At 44.6% G+C, this 23,091-nt stretch overlaps 1 protein-coding gene across 13 annotated transcripts in view; it reads right to left on the bottom strand.

The window, feature by feature from the left end:
* Positions 1–23,091, bottom strand: part of WDFY4 (WDFY family member 4) — a 298,286-nt gene that overhangs the window by 175,865 nt on the left and 99,330 nt on the right. For all 13 annotated transcript variants that reach the window (XR_010146870.1, XR_010146871.1, XM_016918236.4 and 10 more), the window contains 8 exons: positions 20,370–20,601; positions 18,580–18,725; positions 17,269–17,380; positions 16,337–16,527; positions 10,849–11,001; positions 3,970–4,043; positions 1,912–2,073; positions 1,238–1,329 (listed from right to left, as the gene is read on the bottom strand). Coding sequence is in view for 11 of the 13 variants with exons in the window: in XM_016918236.4 (XP_016773725.4) it covers positions 1,238–1,329; positions 1,912–2,073; positions 3,970–4,043; positions 10,849–11,001; positions 16,337–16,527; positions 17,269–17,380; positions 18,580–18,725; positions 20,370–20,601 (1,162 nt within the window). In the remaining 2 variants the exon portion in view is untranslated. The remainder of the gene's footprint in view (positions 1–1,237; positions 1,330–1,911; positions 2,074–3,969; positions 4,044–10,848; positions 11,002–16,336; positions 16,528–17,268; positions 17,381–18,579; positions 18,726–20,369; positions 20,602–23,091) is intronic.

The raw sequence follows: 23,091 nt of genomic DNA, 5'->3' as shown, positions 1-23,091 counted from the left end.
CAAAAGGACATATTAACAATGCTTTAATATGTTGGTTATGTAAAAGTTTCAGAATGCAGTTCATATGAGAAGGAAGGTTGACTAAATAAGTTCACTCTTGGCCCATTACCCATTTGTTCATTCCCTCAGTTGCCAGCAATTTCACAACCAATACAGGGTATACACCACGCCATACTGTAGAAATAGGACTGATGAGGCAACCTGGGGAAATGGAGTCATATTTCCGTCTATTCAGATTTTGGTCCCATCTTCAATTAGCTCCTAATCTCATTGAACCTAAGTTTCTTAGTCTGCAAAATGGGAATAGTAATTTCTTGCGGCTTGATCTAAGGATAAGAGATAATACTTTATCTAGATTAAAAAATGCTATCCAGGAGACTCTTTTGTGATGATAAAACTGTTTTATATCTACCTTGTCCAATAGAGTAGCCGCTAGCCTCAGGTAGCTAGTGAGCACTTAGAACGTGGCTACAGTGAGTGAGGGATTAAGTTTTTAATTGCATTTAATTTTAATTAGTTAAAATTTGAATTTAAATGGCTATATGTGGCTTAGGGGCTCTCATCTTGGACAGTGCAGAGCCGCAGGGCCCAGGACAAAGCAGTTGTGTTTGCTGCCATCACACTGCCCTAGCAGAGGGAACAAATTGAACAAGACACAGCTGCAGTTCTGCACCTGGCTAGGCGAAAAGGGAGACTCACATAAACAAACTACAAATCTATTCAGTAGGGTAACCCCAAGGGGCTTTGGAAACACAGAGAAAGTGACTTAATCTGGTTTGGTGGGACTGGGGACAGCTTGGCTAGTGGGGGAGGGGTGGCATTTCCCTTGAGTGAAGAGCACGTGCCAAGCACGGACGGAGGGCAGGCCATCACCTGCAGGGGCCTGCAAGTGCTTCACTGCTGGAGTTGGGGCTCATCAGGAAAGTAAGGGGTAGTGGGGGTTCAACCAGGAAGTGAGGCAGGATCCCAGATCCCACATGCTGGTCTACAGGGAACTGATTTTATTCTGGAGGCCTGGAACACCAGTCCCACATTTCAAAGCAGGAATCTATAATTTTATTTCATTTCTGACTCTCATCATAAAATGACAGCCTCACAGGCCACTGCTTGGAAACCACGGCTTGGCTGTGGGTGCCTTCCCCTTCCTTGCTTAGCCCCTCCCTCTGCACAATGTGGGCCTCTCAGGGGTTCCGTGAGGGCCGTCCTACTGCCTTCGAACTGGCAAAGGTCTTCTCACCAGGCAGGGAAGGGTCCAGGGCTCCGTCCATGCAGATCTGCCTCTCATTCACCGACGAAGGCTTGAGGGTGTACACAACAAACAGCCCAATCCTTTATACACAGGGAGAGAAGGACAGGCTCGCAGGCGGGCTCAACTGAGTCCGCTGAGTACATGCCAGTGTTTTCACATAGACCCACCCACGTGCAGCTGCAAGTGAGAGTTTAAGGGAAATCATCATGGCATGCTGTGTATTTCCAGAGACTTCTAAAATCAGTCAGGATTCACCAGAGATGCTAACTCTGGCTCTACCTGATCAATCAGATAGTGACAGGAAAGAGAAGGGGAAACACACTGGTGGCTGGGACTGCTCTTCAGGAGTCTGCAGGAGCCAGGCATGTGGGTCACTGGCAGGCAAGGATGGCAGTGCTTATGGAAATTCCTGAATATTTGGCCACAGTGGGGGAGCCTGAGCAGTGGGAACAGTAAACACACAGCCCTGCTGGGGAAACCGGCCTGTCCCATCCTGACTTCAGCAAACCATCCTTTCCCCAACTCTCAGCCCTGAACAAAAATTCCTAGAAGGTTCCAAGTGATTCAGGGTTGAGCACAATGGGGAGAGAGCTGGGGCCTGTCCTCCCTTTTTAAACAGCCCTGGGGCCCTGCTCTTCCCCCTGGGCAGCTTGGTGTGGTACCTGAGCAAGTCCTGGGTGCTGAAGTGGCCCCTCAGCTGACAGGCCAGGATGCCAATGATGGTGGGGATCTTGGAGGGGATGAGGCTCGGCTCATTGAATAGGAAGATGAGCTTGGGTATAAGCTGTGCCTGGTGGGCAGCTTCAGCATTCCTGGGTCCTTCCCTGGTGAGTACAGGAGAGAGACAGTAAAAGCTTTTACTGGAATGAACCAAATTTGCTGTGTTTCTGCTAAAAAGGTTTTTCAAGCCAGGCTTGTTCCATGGCCCCTTAACTCCAATGCTCTCTTGGCAATTTGTCAAGATGCTGTCAGACACCCATTGAATATGTGTCTGCTAAGTGCCAGAGTCGCTCGGGTGTGCACTGCCTGTCCCTTCAGCCCCCCGGAAACCACCTTCAAAGACAAACCCCAATTATTGACTTTAAAATTCTGAGCCCCAGGGAAAACTAGTGCTGGCCTCAGAAACTCAAACAAAGACAGCAGACACTCATGTGACTGGGGAGTACTTCCCACCAGCCAGTAGTGCAGGGCCCTTCACTAGCTTGTCTGGTTGTGTGATCTTCCTGCCCGCCCCAAACCACAAAGTGGAGAGACACGCCACTGAAAGTCAAAGGAGAAAAAGACAGAATCCACCTATCCATACCCCCTCCCTCAGATACTCACAAATCCAATTTCCAGTAAATTCTACTCCCCCAAAGAAAACAGCTCCCAGGATAAATATCTGTTTCTTAGAAAACAACTGGTACAGGTACAGGAACAAAGTGGAAAGTGGAAGAGAAAAAATGGTGGAGAAAAATGTGGAGGAGGGTGACTTTGGGCAGATTCCTCACTTTGAACTGTCTTTTTTTTTTTTTTTTGTATTAACACATTAAATTCTGCTGAGCTCCACCTCCCTGATACACAAAAGAGGCAGGACCAGAGCCCAATTCTGTGTATGATTTATAATCACGGGCTCAGCAGAGAAGACAGATGCTCCTCTACCCAGAAGTCCCGGCTGCCCTTGGTTCTGTTTCCTCTGACAGCACTGAACAACATGTTTTTCTGTATTCTCTTTTTATCAGACTGTGGCTTATTCTTCTCTGAATTTTACCTCTAAGTACAGGGTGTGAAATGTAGTAAGTTTATAATAGATGTTCATTAAGTGGATGAGTGGAAAGCCATTTACAAATACATTCAAAATGCTGAAGGCACCAATGAGCTCTAGACCAGCCTGAGCCAGGAGGAGGCAGGTGGGGTGATATGTGGGCTTCCTTGCCTTCCTTCTGTCTTATTCTGAACACAGCCCCTGGCTCCCTTTGGGAACTACCACTTTCTAACTCCAGAGGGGAAGCCACTTTCCAGCCCAGTCATGGGACACAGTTGGCTCAATGAGACTCAGTCCAATAGCTAAGACTGTTAAATTTTTAAAAAGCTGTCTCTCTGCCTATGGTGCTAAGCTGAGGATGTGCTCTGAGGAGCTGCCCAGGAGCCACCTTCTGCCACAGAAGAAAGCCCGGGCAACCTGAAGACTGAGTGGAAGAGGCAGAGGCAAGAGTGGTGACAGAGCTCAGAGAAAATGATGTGAGCCTCACCCAGCTACAGGATGAGATCAGCTCTTTTCAATTGTAAGAGCCAACGAAGTCCCTCTTTACTGGTCTTTTCTTCCTCTATTCTTTTTTCCCTCATCCCTTCCTTCTTTCCTTCTCTTTTACATCCCTTAAGCTGGTTTGAGTTGTATTTCCACCACTTGAAGGGTAAAAGAGCCCTGACTAATTCCGAAAGTGCCTTGGAGAAGTCAGTTAGAGGGAGAGTGGACCTTTGCTGGTCACAATTGCTGAGCCCCCAGTATGTGCTAGTCCCTGGGGCTAGAGAGGCCTCTAAGCCCCCAGCACCTGCCCTCCTGAGGCCCGAGACCATGAGAGGAGACTGCCCCACAAGCATGAGCCACTGGGAAGGATGTGCTCCCATTTGGTGACCCAGTGTTCTGGGAGCAGGGAAGAGCCACTGGCCACCCTGCCCTGTCTCTGTTCTGGACATTCAGCCTTCAGTTCTAACCCCCAGACTGCCAAGACCCAGCCTACCTTGGTGATTGAAGGATTTCCAAAAGATGGGAAAAGAGGCTGAGCTCCAGATTGTCTGCAGTATTCATCCAGAGCTGGAAGACAAAACAAAACACATGCTAAAATGAAGGTGTGGGAGAAGAATGATTTGCAGGAAGCATGAGAAGATCAGTGCTGGACAGGTGATCCTCTGACGTGGAATCATCAACATGAGGTACCAGCTCTGGAATCAGATCAGCTGTCCTGACACTCCAAGCAGAGAGGTGCCTCCCCTGTAGGAAGGCCTTCTCTCGCCATCTCTGCTGCTACTTGGCACTTCATTGTGGGCCTGGTTCCAACCAAGGACGCCTGCACTAACCATCTCCCCCATCTGCTCAGCCTTGGGCCCACAGCCCAAGTGTCCATATTGCAAACTCATCTCAACCTCCCTGGATCCTGCAAGACAAATGATGATATTCCCACTTTACAGATGAGAAAATAGAGGCTGAGACAGACCAGCTGAGTGACAGTCTCCACTCACCACCAGCAAGTGGCAGGACAGGAAATAGAAGCCAGGTACAGATTTTCAGGTTTTACACTGTATTGACTACATACCCAATTTGCGCATGCAACACATTCTTCAGCCCAAACCACAGTGTCATCTCATGCATGACAAAATTGTAAGTGAAACAAAGATATGAAATTCACTGAGATTCTGAAAGTGAAGTTGATCACTCAGGTTGTTTTCATTCATAGTAAACAAATGTAGCTGCTAGGGATCCTTCTGGGGCAGAATTGATGGATGCCATCATGTCCTATTTCTACTTCCCTTTAGAGAACTCTAATATTTTTCTTCTCTAAATACTGACAGTTCCTAAGGCCCAGACTATACAAGGTTCAGGTGTGGGATTATAAGCGTGCACTCATATAGCAGCAAAAAGAGCTTGCACTTAATAACTGATACATTTCCTGGTGGCAAGAGGTGCCATAAAAAGACCCAAAATATTATTATCCGCATTTATGTATTTATTTTCTTATTTTTGAGAGACCCAAGCTGGAGTGCAGTGGCCCAAATATGACTCACTGCAGCCTTGACTTCCTGGGCTCAAGCAATTCTCCCACCACAGCTTTGCAAGTAGTTAGGACTACAGGTTTGCACCACCATGCCTAGCTAATTGTTAAAATTTTTTTGTAGAGTGGGGTATTGTTTCACTGCCCAGGCTAGTCTCTAACTCTTGGGCTCAAGTGTTCCTCCTGCCTCCACCTCCCAAATTGCTAGGATTACAGGTGTGAGCCACTGTACCCGGCCTATTATCTTCATCTAGTAGCTAGAAAGAATGGGACTCAGGGAGACTAAGTAACTTTTCTGGCACCAAACTTTTTTTTAATTGGCAGAGACTGTTTTCAAAGTCAATCCACCTGACTACGAAGCCCATTCCCTTGCCCCACACTGGGTACCCATGGGTATCACCTACAGATAGTGACCCATAGGGTCAATACTCAACCTTGCTTGAAGCTAAGCAGTCACCCATGACTTTGCTTACTCTTGCTGAAGAGGAAATGCAAAAGAACCCCAGTGAACACAAGTTTATCGGGAGGCCTGTGAAGGTAGAGACTGTCCCTCTTTAATCCCTGGAGCCTAGCATCATACATGCCACTATCTTTCGTAAAGATGCATTACATTTTTTAAAAGAATGAGTGGATACAAAGTAAACAAAGTAAAATGAGTGGATTGTTCTTCCGCCAGGAAAACAGTGACAGATTTCCTGCTTTTTTAAGCACAGCCACTGCCCAAAGGCACACACAGAGGTGGGCCAGCTGCCATTTGGGACAGCTGGTATTGATGAAGGCAGCCCTAGTGAAAACATGGGTATCCAGCATGGCACCCCAACATACATGTCTGTAGGGCTCCAAGAGCCCTGCACACTTAGGATATTGATTCATGAAGGCAGTCATTCAACAAATGATATGCCAGGCCTGGGGCTAAGGGCTGAGAGAACTAAGAAAGTCAGATGTGAACCCACCAGTACAATAAGGTGTACCTTTTACGCTTCCCACAAAAGTTCCAACCTCTCCCATTTCCTTTCCAGAACACAGCAACAATAATAAGTTGCCACACCCATTTGAGGCTGCCTAGCTCATCAGGAAATTACATAATACCAAATGTCAGAATTTTGGGAAACATGAATAACTGAATCTTTTGATTGTTATTCTGTGTCACATAAGCCTGTACTAAGGACTATATTAAGATGTCTGGATTAGATTTGTTTGAGTATGGAGTATATAATGTGTCAGGTGTTGCTCTCTCCCCACCCCTGAGATGACTGTACTCTTAGAAATGAACTAGTCGGTTCCTTCTTTAAGAAACCAGAAGCTGGTTATGGTGGCTCATGCCTATAATCCCAGAACTTTGGGAGGCCGAGGTGGGTGGACCATCTGAGGTCAGGAGTTCAAGACCAGCCTGACCAATATGGTGAAATCCCTTCTCTACTAAATATAAAAAAATTAGCCTTATGTGGTGGCGTGTGCCTGTAATCCCAGCTACTTGGGAGGCTGAGGCAGGAGAATTACTTGAACCTGGGAGTCAGAGGTTGCAGTGAGCTGAGATCGCACCACTGCCCTCCAGCCTGGGCAACAGAGTGAGACCCCATCTCAAAACAAAAAAAAAAAAAAAAAAGAAAAAAAGAAAGAAAGAAAGAAACCAAAACCTAAGACTTAGAAGCCCACAACTTCCTGTTCCTCCCTGATTCTCAACTTTCTGTCCAACCCTGCCTTACAACTTCCTATCCAACTCTGTCTTACAACTTCCTGTCCAACCTTGCCTCAACAGCTTCCTGTCCCTCCTTCCCTAACAACCTCCTGTCCCTCCTTCCCTCACAAATTTTTGTCCCTCCCTGCTTCAACAATCTCCTCCCTCACAGCTTCCTGTCCATTCCCTTCTCAATGACTTCCTGTCTCTCCCTTCCTCACAGCTTCCTCTTCCTGTCTGCTTCACACCAGTCATCACGGATCCCACCCTTTCTCCTGTGATCCACTCTCTTGTCTCCAAACCCTCTGAGGATGTGTCTCATTAGCAGTTTCTTCTCCCACTAGCATTTTAACTGTCTGGTTTTTACTGCCTCTTCTCCTTCAACCTACAAACAGACTTAAGTCTCTTCCATCTTAAAACACGAAACGGGCTGGGCGCGGTGGCTCACGCTTGTAATCCCAGGGCTTTGGGAGGCCAAGGTGGGCGGATCATGAGATCAAGAGATCAAGACCATCCTGACCAACATGGTGAAACCCCGTCTCTACTACAAATACAAAAATTAGCTGGGCATGGTGGTGCATGCCTGTAGTCCCAGCTACTCGAGAGGCTGAGGCAGGAGAATCACTTGAACCCATGAGACAGAGGTTGCAGTGAGCCGAGATTGTGCCACTGCACTCCGGTCTGGCAACAGAGTGAGACTCTGTCTCAAAAAAAAAACAAAAAACAAAAACCCAAAACCAAAAGTTCTGAAACTTCCTCTCTGCTATTTTCCAAAGTCCACTGACTGCCTCCACTTTCAGTCTCCCCACACTTCCCCTTAATTCTTTGTTTGTTTGTTTGAGACAAAGTCTCGCTCTTGTCGCCCAGGCTGGAATGCAATGGCATGATCTCGGCTCACTGCAACCTCCCCCTCATGGGTTCAAGTGATTCTCCTGCCTCAGCCTCCCGACTAGCTGGGATTACAGGCGCCCGCAACTACGCCCACCTAATTTTTGTATTTTTAGTAGAGACAGGGTTTCACCATGTTGGCCAGGCTGGTCCCGAACTCCTGACCTCACGATCCGCCCGCCTCGGCCTCCCCGTGCTGGGATTACAGCCATGAGCCACCAAGCCCGGCCGTTTCTCCTTACTTCTGAGTGGCTTCTGACCCCACAACTTACTTGTCACTAAGTCTGCCAGTGACCTCCAATGGGCATGTACAGTGCACACATCCCTCACCTCACTTTACTTGGTGTAGGCAGAACATGACATTTGGGAAACATTTTTCCCTTTTTGAAATTCTCTCCCCTCAATCTTTTAAATTTTATTTTGTTTCATTTCATTTTGTTTCACTTTGCTTTGCTTTTTAGCATCTGGTTCTTATTGGTGGTTTATTTTCTTAAGTCCAGCTTTAAAAGCACCAGATCTCCTGAAGAGGGTAGTTTTATCCAGGGTGGGGTGGGGTAGGGTGGTGTCCATGGCCATTCTAGTAGCAGGCAATGGAGCATGATGGGTTCCTGCATTGGTAATTCCTGGGCCATGCTGGTGGCCAGGACACCTTGGAGCCAGACTGGCTGAGCATGGCCACAGCACTTCAGAAGGGGCAGCAGCGGTTGCAGTCAAGACACATTATCTTATTTAGTGGGGTTTTATGGCCATTTATGTACATCTTCTTTCCCCTTGTGCACAGGGAGCCCATTCTCCATGCCATGCTGGCTTCCTCCACAATCCTCTTTTCCAGCTTCAGATCCAGGACCAGGACATTCATCTTGGCCTGGTTCAACTGGCTAATCTCATATTTAGGGCTCTTATGCCTATATTTACAAATAAGATTAGCCTGTACTTTTTCATTTTCTGTTCTGTCCTTTTGTGTTCTGCCATCAAGATTAGCTCGTTAAAGAAGCTAGAAAGAACCTATTTCCTGACTGGTGGAATTTCCCTGTGAGTGCCCGGCCTGGCGTTCCCTTCTGGTTGTTGTTTATTTCAACAGATTTTAAACCAGTGACTCACTTTACTTGATGATTCTAGGATCATTGGGGTTTTTTATTCATTTTAGAGTGCGCTCTGAAAACTTACATTTTCGATGAGATTGTTCAAATGAACTAAGTTTTCTAATTTATTGGCACAAAATTACTAATCCAATTGTCTCTTTCCTTTCTAATTGCTCATTCTTCTGTGGTATTCTCCCCTTTTCCTTCCTAATATTATTTATTTGTGGCTTCTGTCTTCTTTTCTTGGCCAATCTTAACAGATGTTTGTCTGTTTTAGGAGAAACAGTAATTGGCCTTGTTGATCTTCTGTATGTTTTTTCTTTCCTATTTTATTAATTTATGTTCTCATTTATATGTTTCCTTCCTTCTTTCTCTGCGTTTTGATTTTGTTTGGTCATTCTAACTTCTTGATCTTAAGTTAGAAGTTAGACGTTGAACCGAATCTTGATCTATATTATACAAAGAGTATTCTCTTTTTATAATATACATATTGATGACTGTCAGTCTCCCTCTGGTCCTGCCTTCAGTAGCAGCCCTGTGGTGTTTTGATACGTAGTATTTCCCTTGTCATTTGTCTCTAAGTCACTTCTGGTTCAAGTTACGACTTTTTCACCTGCTGTCCTCATTATCCCACTACCCTTGCCTCAGTTTAGGTTTCAAAATCCTCTACCCAGATTTCTTCAATCATCTCAGGACCCATCTCCCTGCTTCAGAGCTCTTGTCACCGAAGTCACATACCTAAAATAAAATTCTCACATGTCATTCTACAGTTAACATCCCTAGATATCAAAAGTTTGGTAAAACTTATCAACAATCTAAAAATTGTTCATAATGCCTTTATTCTCATTATTAATTTTGATAATTTATTCTAAGAAAATGTTTTTAAAAGTGGGAGAAATATCGGCACAAAAGTCCCATCTATAACACAATTTATAACAAAATATAGAAAGAATCTAAAAATTTGACAATAAAGAAATGATGAAGAAACCAGGAACTCTCAGCATAACAAAATATTATTCTGATCTCAAAACAGTGCTTGTAAGTGTTTGTAATGAAAATGTTTAAATGTTTTTGGTATGTGAGCAAAGACTAGACTCAAAATAACCTACAGTATAATCATGACTATGATTTTAAAAATGTATTATACATAGAAAATACTATAAGAGAATGCATCCAGGTTTGACAAGAATTAACTAGGTCTTGGTAATAGGAGAGTTTCCCCCTCACATTTTTCTCTAATTAAAAAATATTCTATAATAAACATATATCAATTTCTTAATAAACAAAGAAAGAGCTTTGAAACTTCTCCTGAGGACCTCCACATGCCCAGGCTAAAGTGTAGTCTGGGCAGTCTAACCCCTTGGGCCTGCCTTCTCTCTCTCCTGCTCTTGTAACCAACACAAACCTGTAGGCCCCCAACAAGCCACTTGCTCTCAAGTCCCCATGGCTGCTCTCACTCTGATGTACAGTATTTGCAAATAGCATATACACTCCACCTGGAAGGTTATTTTCCCCCTGAATTCTGACTGCCTGCTCACTCCCACTCCCCAGATGCCCTGTGCCTGTCTCACTGAGGCACCTAGCATTTGCAGTGTTACCTTGGCTATGTCCCAGTCCCATCTGGCTGTGGGGAAGGGCTGGGTTCTAGTTTTCACTGTGTCTCCAGGACATGGCCAGTACCTGACCCAGAGGGTGCTCAGTAAATGATGCTTCATGAATGGGTTGATCCACCCACAGCAGTTGTGTGCGATGCTCCTCAGTTAGCCTCAGGCGTGTCCTTCTGCATCCCTTAACTCACCCCTTTCAAGAATCATTTGGAAACAGCAAAGCACCACCCAAAGGAACTGAGATCATTTTTCTTTACCCTCATATGTATATGCCAATTTATAGTTTAAAAATCCTTTCCCAGATACTATCTGGCTTAACCCTCATGACAGCCTGCAAGGAGATGAAGGTCTCCACTTCACCCAAGAAAAAGAGTGGGGCTCAGAGAGGTCAAGAGATTTGTCCGAAGCCACTCAGTCCATAGGTGGCAGATGTCATTACAAACCAGGGCCTCTGGGCAGGCTCGTTTGGTTTTCTCTCTCCCTACCATGGTGACTATGAGGGAAGCTGACATGCTGGGTTTAGGGGAAAGCCCAGACTTAGCATGTTTACCATCACACACACTCCTGAAGGACTAAGGGCCAATCTCTGATTTACCTCGAAATTGCAGAGGATGTGCTGGAAGACACCAGTGTTGGTGATAGCAGATGACCTGAAGCCCAGCTCCACAGTGCCAGCCACTGAGAGGATCAGCTGAAAAATTCGATGGTTCAGGAGAGAGGCCTTCTTCCTCAGGAGAAACGCCATTATCTGAAAAGGTTAACACAAAGCAGTTTCCTCATGAATGCATCATTAGAGCTTTCCCCTTCACCCACTTGTCCCAGTCCAGTCTGCAAACCTTCTGCTCTCTGCTGCTACCATCCTTCATTCCCATGTTCTCAGAAGAAAAATACACATCAACTTCTGTGGCCACTTTTCTGTGCTATGACCTGACTTCTCACTGGGACTCTTACTTTTCCCTGCATCTTTTCCATGTTTCCAGAATGCCACTCTCTCCTGGTTTCCTCCCACACTCCGCAAGCCTCATTCTCATTTTCTGTTACTGGGTCCTTTACATGCGTAACCATCCCATAAATGCTGCATTTATGGGAAGCTACCACCTGCCCATGAGCCTGGCTGCACCCAGCCAGATGTGCCTGTCAGTTGCACCAGCCCTTGGGAAGCCAGCAACATGAAGCATCCATCCCAGCATGGAGGCACTTGGGTCCCAGCACACATTTGGTGACCCAGCTTGTCTCAGACTAAGAAGATGGGTCCCACCAAGCCTCACATCTCTGTTGACTCCGGCCCCACACGAGTCAGTCTGCCCAGCCATCCATTGGCATATAAGCCTTGAGCCACCTAATCTGGAGTCTCAGCTCCTTCCATCCATGGCTCCATTCCCCATCAATGGCTCCAACACAGCCCGCCCTCTCTCCCTGTCCTCCCAGACATGTTCTTGCAACGTGCCCTTGGGAAGCCTTGTTCGTGATCAGAAAAGACTCAATATCTTTCCAGACTATTTATATATATATACACACACACACACACACACACACACACATATATGAAATCCCACAGCAAGACAAAATTAGGATGGCTAAAAGTTGCATGTGAAAACATTCAGGCTGACTGGCTTCACTTTACATCAAATAGTGTCAAATGTCAAACTGACAGTCAGTTCTGGCAATCCAACTCTGTCTTTCTAATAAGCTATATTTTCTTATCTTAAAGGTCATGGTTTCATTGCTTCTCCTCTCTCCTTTAACCTCTCTTCCTCTCCCCTACCTGACCTCATATTTTGCTGAGAAGATAGAACCCATCAGATATGAATACTCTGTTTTCCCACCACCAAATTAACAAACGTGTTGCATTCCTTCCTGTCACAAGCAGAGTCTCCCATCTACCTGGTCTCTGGATCCTACTGGGCACCATCTCAAGGACGCTGCTCTTTGAGATAACTGTTCTCTCCAAGCTTCCACTGCCCCAACCTTGGATCTCTTCCTCCTATGTACAAATATATTCTAGTATTTCTCATTGTAAAAATAAACCTCCCTCCATCCCTAATCCCTGTAGCTTTATGCAGCTCCTCCTGCTCATAGGCAAACTTCTACACACTGGCTCCATGTCCTTACCTGACATTCTCTTTTCAACCTGCATCAGCCAGCCACTGCCTCCACCTGGCTACCTCCCTCAGAAAGGCCACCAGGGACTTCCAGGTGGCCAAATCCAAAGAGGACGCCTCCATCCTTTGTTTGTGCTATTCTTTATCAGCATTTAACATGGTTTGACCATACCCGCCTTCTCAAAACACGTTCTTTTTTCAGATTCCTTGACATAACTGTCTTTGATTTTTCTTCCCTCTTGCTTCTCAATCTCCTTTACTGGGTTTTAATTATATTCCCAGCTCCATGTGGTTAGCTCCTCTTTGTTTCCCCCTCCACCTTCTTCTCTCTGTACAGCTTCTTTTTGGGGATTTCATCAATTTCCTTAGATTAAATATCATCATGGTGGTGATGACCCTCATATTTACACCTCCAGCACAGCCTGTCCCTGAGCTCCAGAGCCTTCTCTCCCACATGATACTTTACCTTCAATGTCTCACAAACATTTCCCACTGAGCGTGTCCCAGCATCTCTCTTCCTTCCTGTCGGCAGCCTGCTGGACCGCCCTGGCTCCTTTCCAGTGCCACCTGCCCAGGCTGCTCACAGATCCTGAGACTCCCCAGGTCAGGAACACAGGCTCCTATTAGGTCAGATTCTATCTCAGCCCCTGCTTGAACCTCATCCCCATGCCTCTTCTTCTCCACTGACATCAAGGGGTGTTCTAACACCTCTGTCAGTCCGTTTCCCTGTCCCGGCCTTCCTGCAATTGCCCATCACCTGTGAGGCAGAACCTACGTTCCCCACAGTGGTAAGGTTATGGCTCCCTACCCTCCATTCGGTATGCCATGCACAGCTCCACAACCATCCTCTCCTCCTAGCCATGTGGAGGAACCCAGACCAGATCCTGGAAGTGTTTTAATGTTAGTCTGGAACAGTATCCTCCTCTTTCCCCATATTAAGAACACCCATCCTATAAAACTCAGCTGGCTATTGCTTAGTCTGAGAAGAGGCTGATAAATCAGCTAGACAGAAATAACAGATAGGAAGGTTTATGCTCTCCCACCCAACCAGTAAACCAGCAGATGAGCCTAGAGTAAAACCTAAAAACTGATGAAATCCACTCCTGAGCAAGCCACTTAATTGAAGACCCCTGTTTTCATTCACGGATTCACTCTCCAATCCTAACTGAGCACCTACTATCTATGGCATGTTCTTAGGGTACAGCAATAAACAAGCCAGACACACGCTCTTATGAAGCATGTGTCTGGGGGTGAAACAGACACAAACGTGGCAATACGGAAGCAGACATCACGCAAATGCACATGCAGGTTACAAAGAAACACAAAGCGAGAAAACGTGCCTAGAAAAGGATGAGGGAGGATGGAGGTTGCATTTTATAAAGAGTGGACAAGAAAGTTTAAAAAAACAAAAACAAAAACAAAATAATACTATTTCTTCACTCAAACCTGCCATTTACCACCTCTCTTGCCATGCAGCTTCTCCTTCTGATTTTCCCCAAAGACATAAATATTTGAAATGTTTCCTTTTTAAAAACAGAATAACAGTTTTAAATTTTCCTTATTCTGCCTTCATGTGTAAGTGTACAATAAACCTCTGAATCTGATGAGTTCTTTACTCAAAGGAGGTATCTGAGAGACTCTCCCTCATGCTAACAGTATTTTTCTGTCCACCTTCTTGGATGGCAAGTCCCATGAAAACAGGGAGTAAACCCACCTTGTTCACCTCACATCCCTAGTGCCTAGCACAGTGCCTGGTCTTAGGAAGCATTTGATCAATTAAGTTGAGTAAAGAGATTACATCCTTGGGCCACTCCTTGTCTCTACCATCTCTTCCTGGAAAGCTCAGACAGCTCAGTCTCCAGGAAACCTCTTGATGAGCTTCCTTTTTTAACAAAACCCTTTTTGACCCCTCTACCTACATGTGACAGCAGGCGCTATGTACCTCTGTGGTAGATAGTTCCTCCTTTCAAGGCAATGTTCTCATTTCTGAACCCACACTGAGAGCTCACCATGCCCACCCACCATCCCCAGGACTGGGCAATGAGACCACAGTGAGCCTGAGGTAGTCTGAGCTTTCTGAGAAGCTCAGAGTTTCTGGGAAGATAGCCAGGTAGCCAGTGAGTCACAAAGCATGTAGTAGTTCTTGATGTGAATCTTGGACACCGATTGCATTTTTATTTATATTAAAATTATTTTGGTTCTTATTTTATTTTCTCCTTCTAGATACACTCATGAGGGCAGGAACTGATTTGTGCCTTTTTAGAAATTGTCACAATAATTATTAAAATCCCTAACCACAGCAGATATCCTTGTGCAGTATTAGAATAGATCCTACTACTATTATCTTTAACAGCATATTCAGAGAAAACCTTTGTGTACCAATATCCCCAATTCTTGAGTTTTAGCATAAACTCAGACATACCCATTTACTCATTCCCAAAACATGTACTGAGTGTCTTCATGGTGTCAGTAATACACCAGCAAAGAGTAAAAAACATTAGGATCTTTAGAAGATTCCAGTAGAGATGTGTAGACTGAGCATTCCAGTGTGGGTGCGAGAGCAATTAAAACGGGATGTGCCCACAGTGCCAAGAGGACCAGGAAACAGCCACATGCTCAGCTGGGGGAAGAGAATGCTGCCTTTGCTATTTGAGCTTGATCTGGGAAAACAGAAGGAGGGTGCTTGAGGGAGAAAAAAAGAGGTGCTCCGAGCGGAGGCCACAGGCACACAAAGTCATACACTGTTTAATGATTGGAGAAGGTGCAGGATTTGGGGAGGTGGGAACATAGGCTGAAATGTTGGCTGGGTTGGAGATGGGGCTGGAAGGAAAGGTCTGTGGCCAGTTTTGAATGGCTTTGAAAACCTGTCTAGGGAGTTTGGGATATGGTATCGGTAATCAGATGCCTTTGAAGGTTTTACATACAGGAGGGACGCCACCAGATATGTGATGTGGGCTACAGCTGGCATCAGTGGGCTACAAGGGACAGGCTGGGGGAAGGGGTTACTGTCCAGCTGTGGCAGTAGTCCAGACAGACAGGGGGAGTGCCCAGAAGGCCATCACACAGCTCTCTTCTGCTCTAACCCTGACCCAGTAGCGAGAGACACAGGAGGCTTTGCCCCAATCACCCAGCAGCCCCCACACCAGAGGAAGCCTCCACTGCCTGAGACCTGTGACATGGCCCAGACTCCGACCCTGGCCCTGCCCTCCTAATTCCTCACCTGGCTGCCTCCTAGACATGTGAGAAGTTACTCAAGGGCAGTGGCCGTGTCTCATCTGACTTTACCAATTCTAAATAGCAATGACAATCACAGTAAACACATGCGAAGCAGGTCCCCTGTGCAGGTGCTCCTCTAAGCTCTCAACACATATAAACACAGTCATCACAACCCTGCAAAACAGGTGCTCTCATAATCCCATTTTACACATGAGGGAACTGACGCACAAAGAGATTAAGAACTAGAAATGACTAACATTTACTTAGCACTCATTCTGGGCCTGACATAATTCTAACCTCTTCACTTGTGTGAAATCATCTAATCCTCACTGCAACCCTATTACAGTCCATATCTTACAGGTGGGGAAACAGGCAGAGGATAAGTAACTCATCTAAGGTTAAATAGCAAATTAGAAGAGATAGGATTTAAACTCTGGCAGTCTGCTCTGCAGCCTGGGCTCTCAGCCACCATGCTAGAGACAAGGTGGGGAGACAACCACAAATGACATTAGAATTTGTCAGTGAAAAGGGCCAGAAGCCACAATCAGGTGAGCATCCTCATCCTGAGCAGAGCTCTTGGGCTGGCTGTCACCTGCCCCTCCTCTGCTGCGAAGTTGCTGGTCTCAGAACCCAAGGGCTTTCGGCTGCCCTTCTCTAGAAGTCACCCTGGAGGGAATGCAACTGAGGCAAGCAACGCTTGTCCCTGTTTCCCAGGGATGACAGCCCTTTCAGGAGTCTCAGTTCCAGGTGGGAGGATGGGATTACCTGGTACCCACAGATGTGTTGCATCAGGAAGTCACACATGGCATTACTGGTCAGGACCGAGTGCAGAACTTTCACAGCCGCATACATGGTATGGTCATCTGTCGCTAAGGAGATGAGGCCCAGGAGGATGGCAGGCCCGCCAATGAAGTCCAGGCTGCTGGCAGCAGGGCTGGAGTGGAATACCCTCACCCCTGTGTGGCATAAAGTGGGCATTTCATCAACATGTCACAGCTTCATTGCAATGGGAAATGCCCCGACAGCACAGGAGGACCAATGAGCTACCAGTGCCACCATCCATCCACAGCCAGAGGGACCTGTGCACCTGGGACAGGCTGGGAGGAAGAGCAGGAGGTTCTGAAAGTCTTAGATGGCTGGGAGATACTGTGCTAAGTCCTTTCTTTGCCATCAGAAGGCTGAACAGCCCAGAGTATTTCAGATTGCCGCCCTCTGCCTTCACTCCAGAGTGTTGGATGAGCCAGACCCCTGAGCCTCAGTATCCCTATTGCTCTAACAACCCATTGCTCTTGCCTGTCCTCTAGATCCTGCTGGGCAGGGCACTTGCACCAATTTGTTGCCTTGCTATTGCTCAATTGAATGGTGACCAGCAGTTTGCACTCAAACAACCACAACCAGTGCTTCTGCTTAAAAGCCCCACTGTACTCACTAGATAGACAGCTTCCTGTCATCACAGACAGCAGCCTGGTTAGTAGCTGAGCTCACCACTGATTGCCAGATGTGGCCAGGTGAACAGATCCTCATGCTTTCTGGGAGACTAACTGTCTGGCTGGATTCACTCCCAACTCTGGTCCTCCCGACCCTGGTTCCCTGGCACACTCCATCCTGTCCACCACTCCAGAACTCCAGGGTGCACAAGCCATGACAGCACAAACCCTGCTTCCCAAATAGCGGCAAAGCTTCCCAGTTGAACATACCTAATTGACCCACAGCAACAGCTCCAATGGTCCGCAGAGACCCTGACAGGTGGCCAGCACAATTCCTCAGCAAGAACACGGGCATGGCATTGTCACGGGATGAAATGTTCATCTAGAGAAATGAGCAGCAATTAGTCCTAAGAAATTCCTGCAAAAGAAGAAGCATTGTCCACGAGCTCCTGGAGGGCAGGCCATCTGGGGCCTGGCCCAGTGCTGACACTCCATCAGCAATGATCATGGAATGAATAGCAATTGAACCAATGTCAGGGGATTGAAGCCAAATTCAGGCTCATGCATTCTGTCTCCCAAGCTGTGGCTGAATTGTAAGTGAGCAGCTTCAGTTACGCAGTCTGAGCCACCAGTGTCCCACGTGCTCACAGTGAGGTGCTAAGAAGAGCAAGAGGGACCCAAGGACACTTTCAGATGGAACAGCGCTACCAAGGTGAGGGCTGCCACCTTCTCAGACTAGGGTTGTAAAGGCTCTGGGAGCCCAATCTCTACAGGTGTCAAAGGGGCAAGAAGATAGGAATCCTGGACTCCTACATCAGAAAGCGGTGTGTTGCTTCTAAGCCACAACTTTCATGATCAACAGGACCTAGTTCCTGACTCCCCATCCTCTGGGGGTACCCTCTGTCCATTAGGGTGAAGGAATACAAACGAATTGCAAATTTTCATCAGTGCTAAGCAAAAGAGCTCTTTATGCAAAAATTGGAAGTAAATTTAATGGCATCCCCATCTACAAACATATCTCCTTGTTGTTTTGAAAATTTACTGTTTTTTATTTGTTTGTTTGTTGTTTTAATCACAGCAATACTGGGTGCTGCTGTGAATCACAGCTGTAATCCCAACTACTCAGGAGGCTGAAGCAGGAGGATCACTTGAGCCCAGGAGTTCAAGACCGGCCTGGGCAACATAGAGAGATCCCATCTGTAAAAAAATAAAAAATTAAAATTAAAAAAATCACAACAACTCAAAGAATATCTCAGTGTTAGTGGGTCATTAATACCCAGGACTAGGGAAGCTCAATAGTGTTTTCAATGTTGCAAAGGTATTTAAAATACGTCATTTGTTCTTGTTCTTTTATTTATGATTTTTCTTCTCTGAATAATTATAAATGAAAGGCTTAGTCTGGGAGGACGCCAGTGGGTGGGGAGGCATAGGATATTTTAACAAATGAAGTGGGAAACATGTATTTGTGTATCCATCTACACATGTGCAAACATGAAATAGTGTTTACTTAAGCACTGAAAGCTAACGCAAACCATGAAACCAGATTCCAACAGAGATTAGCAGCGAAGTTAGAAGATGTACCTCTTTGGCGATCAGGCGGCTGTCCACCTCATTGTAAGCATTTCTGATGTCCGCTACACTGGTGATAGAGGAGCTGGCTATGTGAAGTCCAAAAGAAACTCTTTCTTCTGCAACAAAGGGCGTGGCTTCATTGTCCAGGTCCTCCCCTGTAACAACACATCTTTAAACATTTCTAGTCTAACTTTACAGAGCAGGAAATTAATCCTCATACAATTTAATATCTCTGTCACACAGCAAAGTAATCATTGAGAGGATGTTTGTATGTTGTCACATTGCATGTTTTTGCACATTGTATGTTTGCATGTCATTTGTTTTCCCCTCTTCTCTGATACTTATAGAAAACCGTGGGCTGGGCATGGTGGCTCATGCCTGTAATCCCAGCACTTTGGGAGGCCAAGACAGGCAGATCACTTGAGGTCAGGATTTCGAGACCAGTCTAGCCAACATGGTGAAATCTCGTCTCTACTAAAAGTACAAAAAATCAGCTGGGCATGGTGGCGCATGCCTGTAGTCCCAGCTACTTGGCAGGCTGAGGCAGGAGAATGGCTTGAACCGGGGAGGCAGAGGTTGCAGTGGGCCCAGATCATGACATTGCACTCCAGTCTGGGTGACAGAGTGAGACTCTGTCGAAGAAGAAGAAGGAGAAGGAGAAGGAGAAGGAGAAGGAGAAGGAGAAGAAGAAGAAGAAGAAGAAGAAGAAGAAGAAGAAGAAGAAGAAGAAGAAGAAGAAGAAGAAGAAGAAAGAAAGAAAGAAGAAAGAAAGAAGAAAGAAAGAAGAAGGAAGAAGAAGGAAGAAGAAGAAGAAGAAGGAAGAAGAAGAAGAAGAAGAAGAAGAAGAAGAAGAAGAAGAAGAAGAAGAAGAGGAGGAGGAGGAAGAGGAAGAAAAAAAGAAAACTGTGGCGAACTCTCCCAAGATTTGTCTTACCATGAAATAGATGCACTCCAGGTGCGAAACTACCAGAGCTTAAAACATCTGTAAAGTATATAACCTCATTCCCTAAAACCAAACTCTTAAGTGACAAGAAACCTGACCTGAAATAGGCTGATCTGAAATGTCTAATTTTCAATGAGCTGCACAGCCATGGCAAACACCCCAGTTTGAATTAACATACTGGTCTCTAAGTCAATGATACCCAATGTGCTAATAGAGAAGGGTGGCATGAATATAGAATTGGTAAGACTTTGGCTCTAGACCTGACCTCATCCCATTGCTCTGGCCAGTGCCATTTGCCACAGGAAATGAAATTCAAAGACATCATGGGCCTGGAGACAGAAATGCTCAAGAGCACTCAATCGCCCTTCAGCACATACACGCTGCTGACATAGATTCGTTTATCATTCTTTCCAGATGGGAGCTGACCCCTTTGACTTGACAGAGCACAGAGAACAATGCTCCCTGCTTGAATAACAACAATCAATAATGAAAATGTGGATGTTTTGTCTGCCTGTTTAATAATTGAAGTCAACAGTATACTTTAGTTAAAAAGCTTCTTCATTAAAAGCAATGTAACTTATTTATCTCATTCTCTTCTCTGATTCTTTGCTGATGGTATTGCCCAACCCACCTCTTCCCCATTAGGGCTTTGGAGTTGAAATCTAAAGATATTGTCATTTCCTTTTCTGTGACATTTTCTCTTGGGTTGTAAATATATAATGAAACAATTACAGAGGTCTTCCCTAATGACTGACTTTAACGCTGAGCTTATTCTCTGCAAATCTGCTACAAATAACTGGATGTCCATTTAAAAACTAATATCAGCAAGAACATTGTAAATCAAAACACTCCATACCTTGGACATGCACAGCTTGGAAGTTACCACAATATCTTGGGCCAAGTTTGTTAATAACTTCCAGAGTTTCCATTGAAATGGCTTCTTCAAAGAGGTATGTGGGGCCAAGACGCCAGATTAATGAAGACTTTTGTTTCCAGACTCGAGGAGTAGCAATATATCCATAAACATCCACAAATGCGGATGGATCCATAGAAAGGAAAGGCCCTGGTAGAGCCTGGATGTATAACATCTGTTAAAATAAAAAGGACAAGAGTGAGTAGTGTTTGATCTCAGAGTTAATCAAGTAAATACAAAGTGATATAACATGATGCATCTTATTCTCATCTCATAGTAAAAATGTATTTTATCTAAAAAACTAAAATATAATTCTCAAATCTCAGAAGTATGCAGCAAAACAAGTTATTAAATGTGGAGTAAAAAACTGATACTGTCCTTTTGAAAATAAATTTGATAAAAAATATTAAGAAACAAAAAAGTGTACACCTTTCTTATCTCAGTCATTCTACTAAGAACCTGAATGTCTAATATTGGCAAATTAATAAAGTTTATGTATGAACAATAATTACATACATACAGAGTGGAAAGGAAGAAATAAAACTGTTTCTATCATGTCCATGTAGAAAGTTCCAAGGAATTTTTTTTAATATCCTAGAATAAGTGAATTCAGCAAGGTCACAGGATACATGATCAATACACAAAAATCAATTTTATTTGTGTAGGCTAACAATAAACAAACAGAAACTAAAATTAAACACAATACCACTTACAATTATGCACAAGAAAATGAAATACTTAGTAAGACAAGTAGAGGATCTGTATACTGAAAATTCCTAAGTGATGATGGAAAAAGTCCAAGACGACCTATATAAATGGAGAGACATACCAGGTTCATGGATAGAAAGGTTCACTATAGTAAAGTTATTATTTCCCCTCGAGTTGATCAGTAAGTATAATGCAATTCCAGAAAGGTTTTTTGTAGACTATCAGAATTCCAGCAAGGTTTTTTGTAGACACAAACAAGCTAATTCTAAAATGTATATGGGAAGGCACAGGTCCTAGAATAGCTTAAACAACTCTGAAAAAGAAGAATTAATTTGGGGGAGGAACTACTCTAATAATGACTTATTATATAGCTATAAAATCAATATAGTGTGACATTGGTATAAAGATAATCACATAGATCAATGGAACAGAATAGAGAACCCAGAAATAAGCTTATATAAGAATGCTCACCTGATTTTTGACAAAGACGCAAAAGTAATTCAATTGAGAAATGATAGACTCTTCAACAAATGGTACTGGAGCAATTTAACATCCACAGGCAAAGAAATGAACTTAAACCTTATACCTTATACAAAAATTAATTCATAATTGATTGCAAACTCTAGTGTAAAATGTAAAACTAGAAAATTTTTAGGGAAAAAAATAGGAGAATATCTTCAGGATCTAGGACTAGGCAAAATATTCTCAAATGACACCAAAAGCATGAGTCATATAAGGAAAAACTAATGAATTATATTTCAGCAAAACCAGAAATTTTACCCATGTGAAAGAGGATTAAAAGACATGCTACAGACTAGGAGGAATTATCGCAAATCACATATCTAACAAAGGACTAGTGTCTAGAATATATATGTATATATATAGACAAACACACACATACATGTATACATTTTAAAACCCTAAAACCCTTAAAACTCAACAGTTTAAGGCCAGGCGCAATGGCTCACGTCTGTAATCCCAGCACTTTGGGAGGCCGAGGCAGGCAGATCACGAGGTCAGGAGATCGAGACCATCCTGGCTAACATGGTGAAACCCTGTCTCTACTAAAAAACACAACAAAAATTAGCCGGGCATGGTGGTGGGTGCCTGTAGTCCCAGCTACTGGGGAGGCTGAGGCAGGAGAATGGCGCGAACCCAGGAGGCGGAGCTTATAGTGAGCCGAGATCGCACCACTGCACTCCAGCCTGGGCGACAGAGCGAGACTACTCCGTCTCAAAAAAAAAAAAAAAAAAAAAAAAAGTAAACAATGCAACTGGGTGTGGTGGCTCATGCCTGTAATCCCAGCACTTTGGGAGGCTGAGGTGGGCAGATCACGAGGTCAGGAGATTGAGACCATCCTGGCCAACATAGTGAAAACCCATCTCTACTAAAAATACAAAAATTAGCTAGGCATGGTGGTGGGCACCTGTAGTCCCAGCAACTCTGGATTCTGAAGCAGAAGAATCGCTTGAACCCAGGAGGCAGAGGTTGCAGTGAGCCGAGATTGCACCACTTCACTCCAGCCTGCCAACAGAGTGAGACTCCATCTCAAAAAAAAAAAAAAAAAAAAAGCAGCAAACAATGCAATTAGAAAATGGGCAAAAAATATGGATGGACATCACTGAGGAGAATATACAGATGGCAAATAAGCACATGAAAAGGTGATGTTCAACCTCATTAGCCACTAAGGAAATACAAATTAAAAACACAGTGAGATATTACTACACAACTATCAAAATGGCTAATATAAAAATAGTGACAATGCTAAGTGCAGAAAAACTGCCTCACTCATCCATTGTTAGCGGAAATGTCAAATGATACAATCATTTTCGAAATAGTTTGGCAGTTTCTTATAAAACTAAACATTCAATTACCATAGAAACCAGCAATTGAACTCTTGGAATTCATCCCAGATAGATGAAGACTTAAATTCACACAGAAACCTGTACACAAATGC

Source organism: Pan troglodytes, chromosome 8 (assembly GCF_028858775.2).
Source record: "Pan troglodytes isolate AG18354 chromosome 8, NHGRI_mPanTro3-v2.0_pri, whole genome shotgun sequence".
Lineage (NCBI taxonomy): Eukaryota > Metazoa > Chordata > Mammalia > Primates > Hominidae > Pan > Pan troglodytes.
The sequence above is the reverse complement of the archived record's forward strand: the minus strand, read 5'-3'. Positions and strand labels throughout refer to the sequence as shown.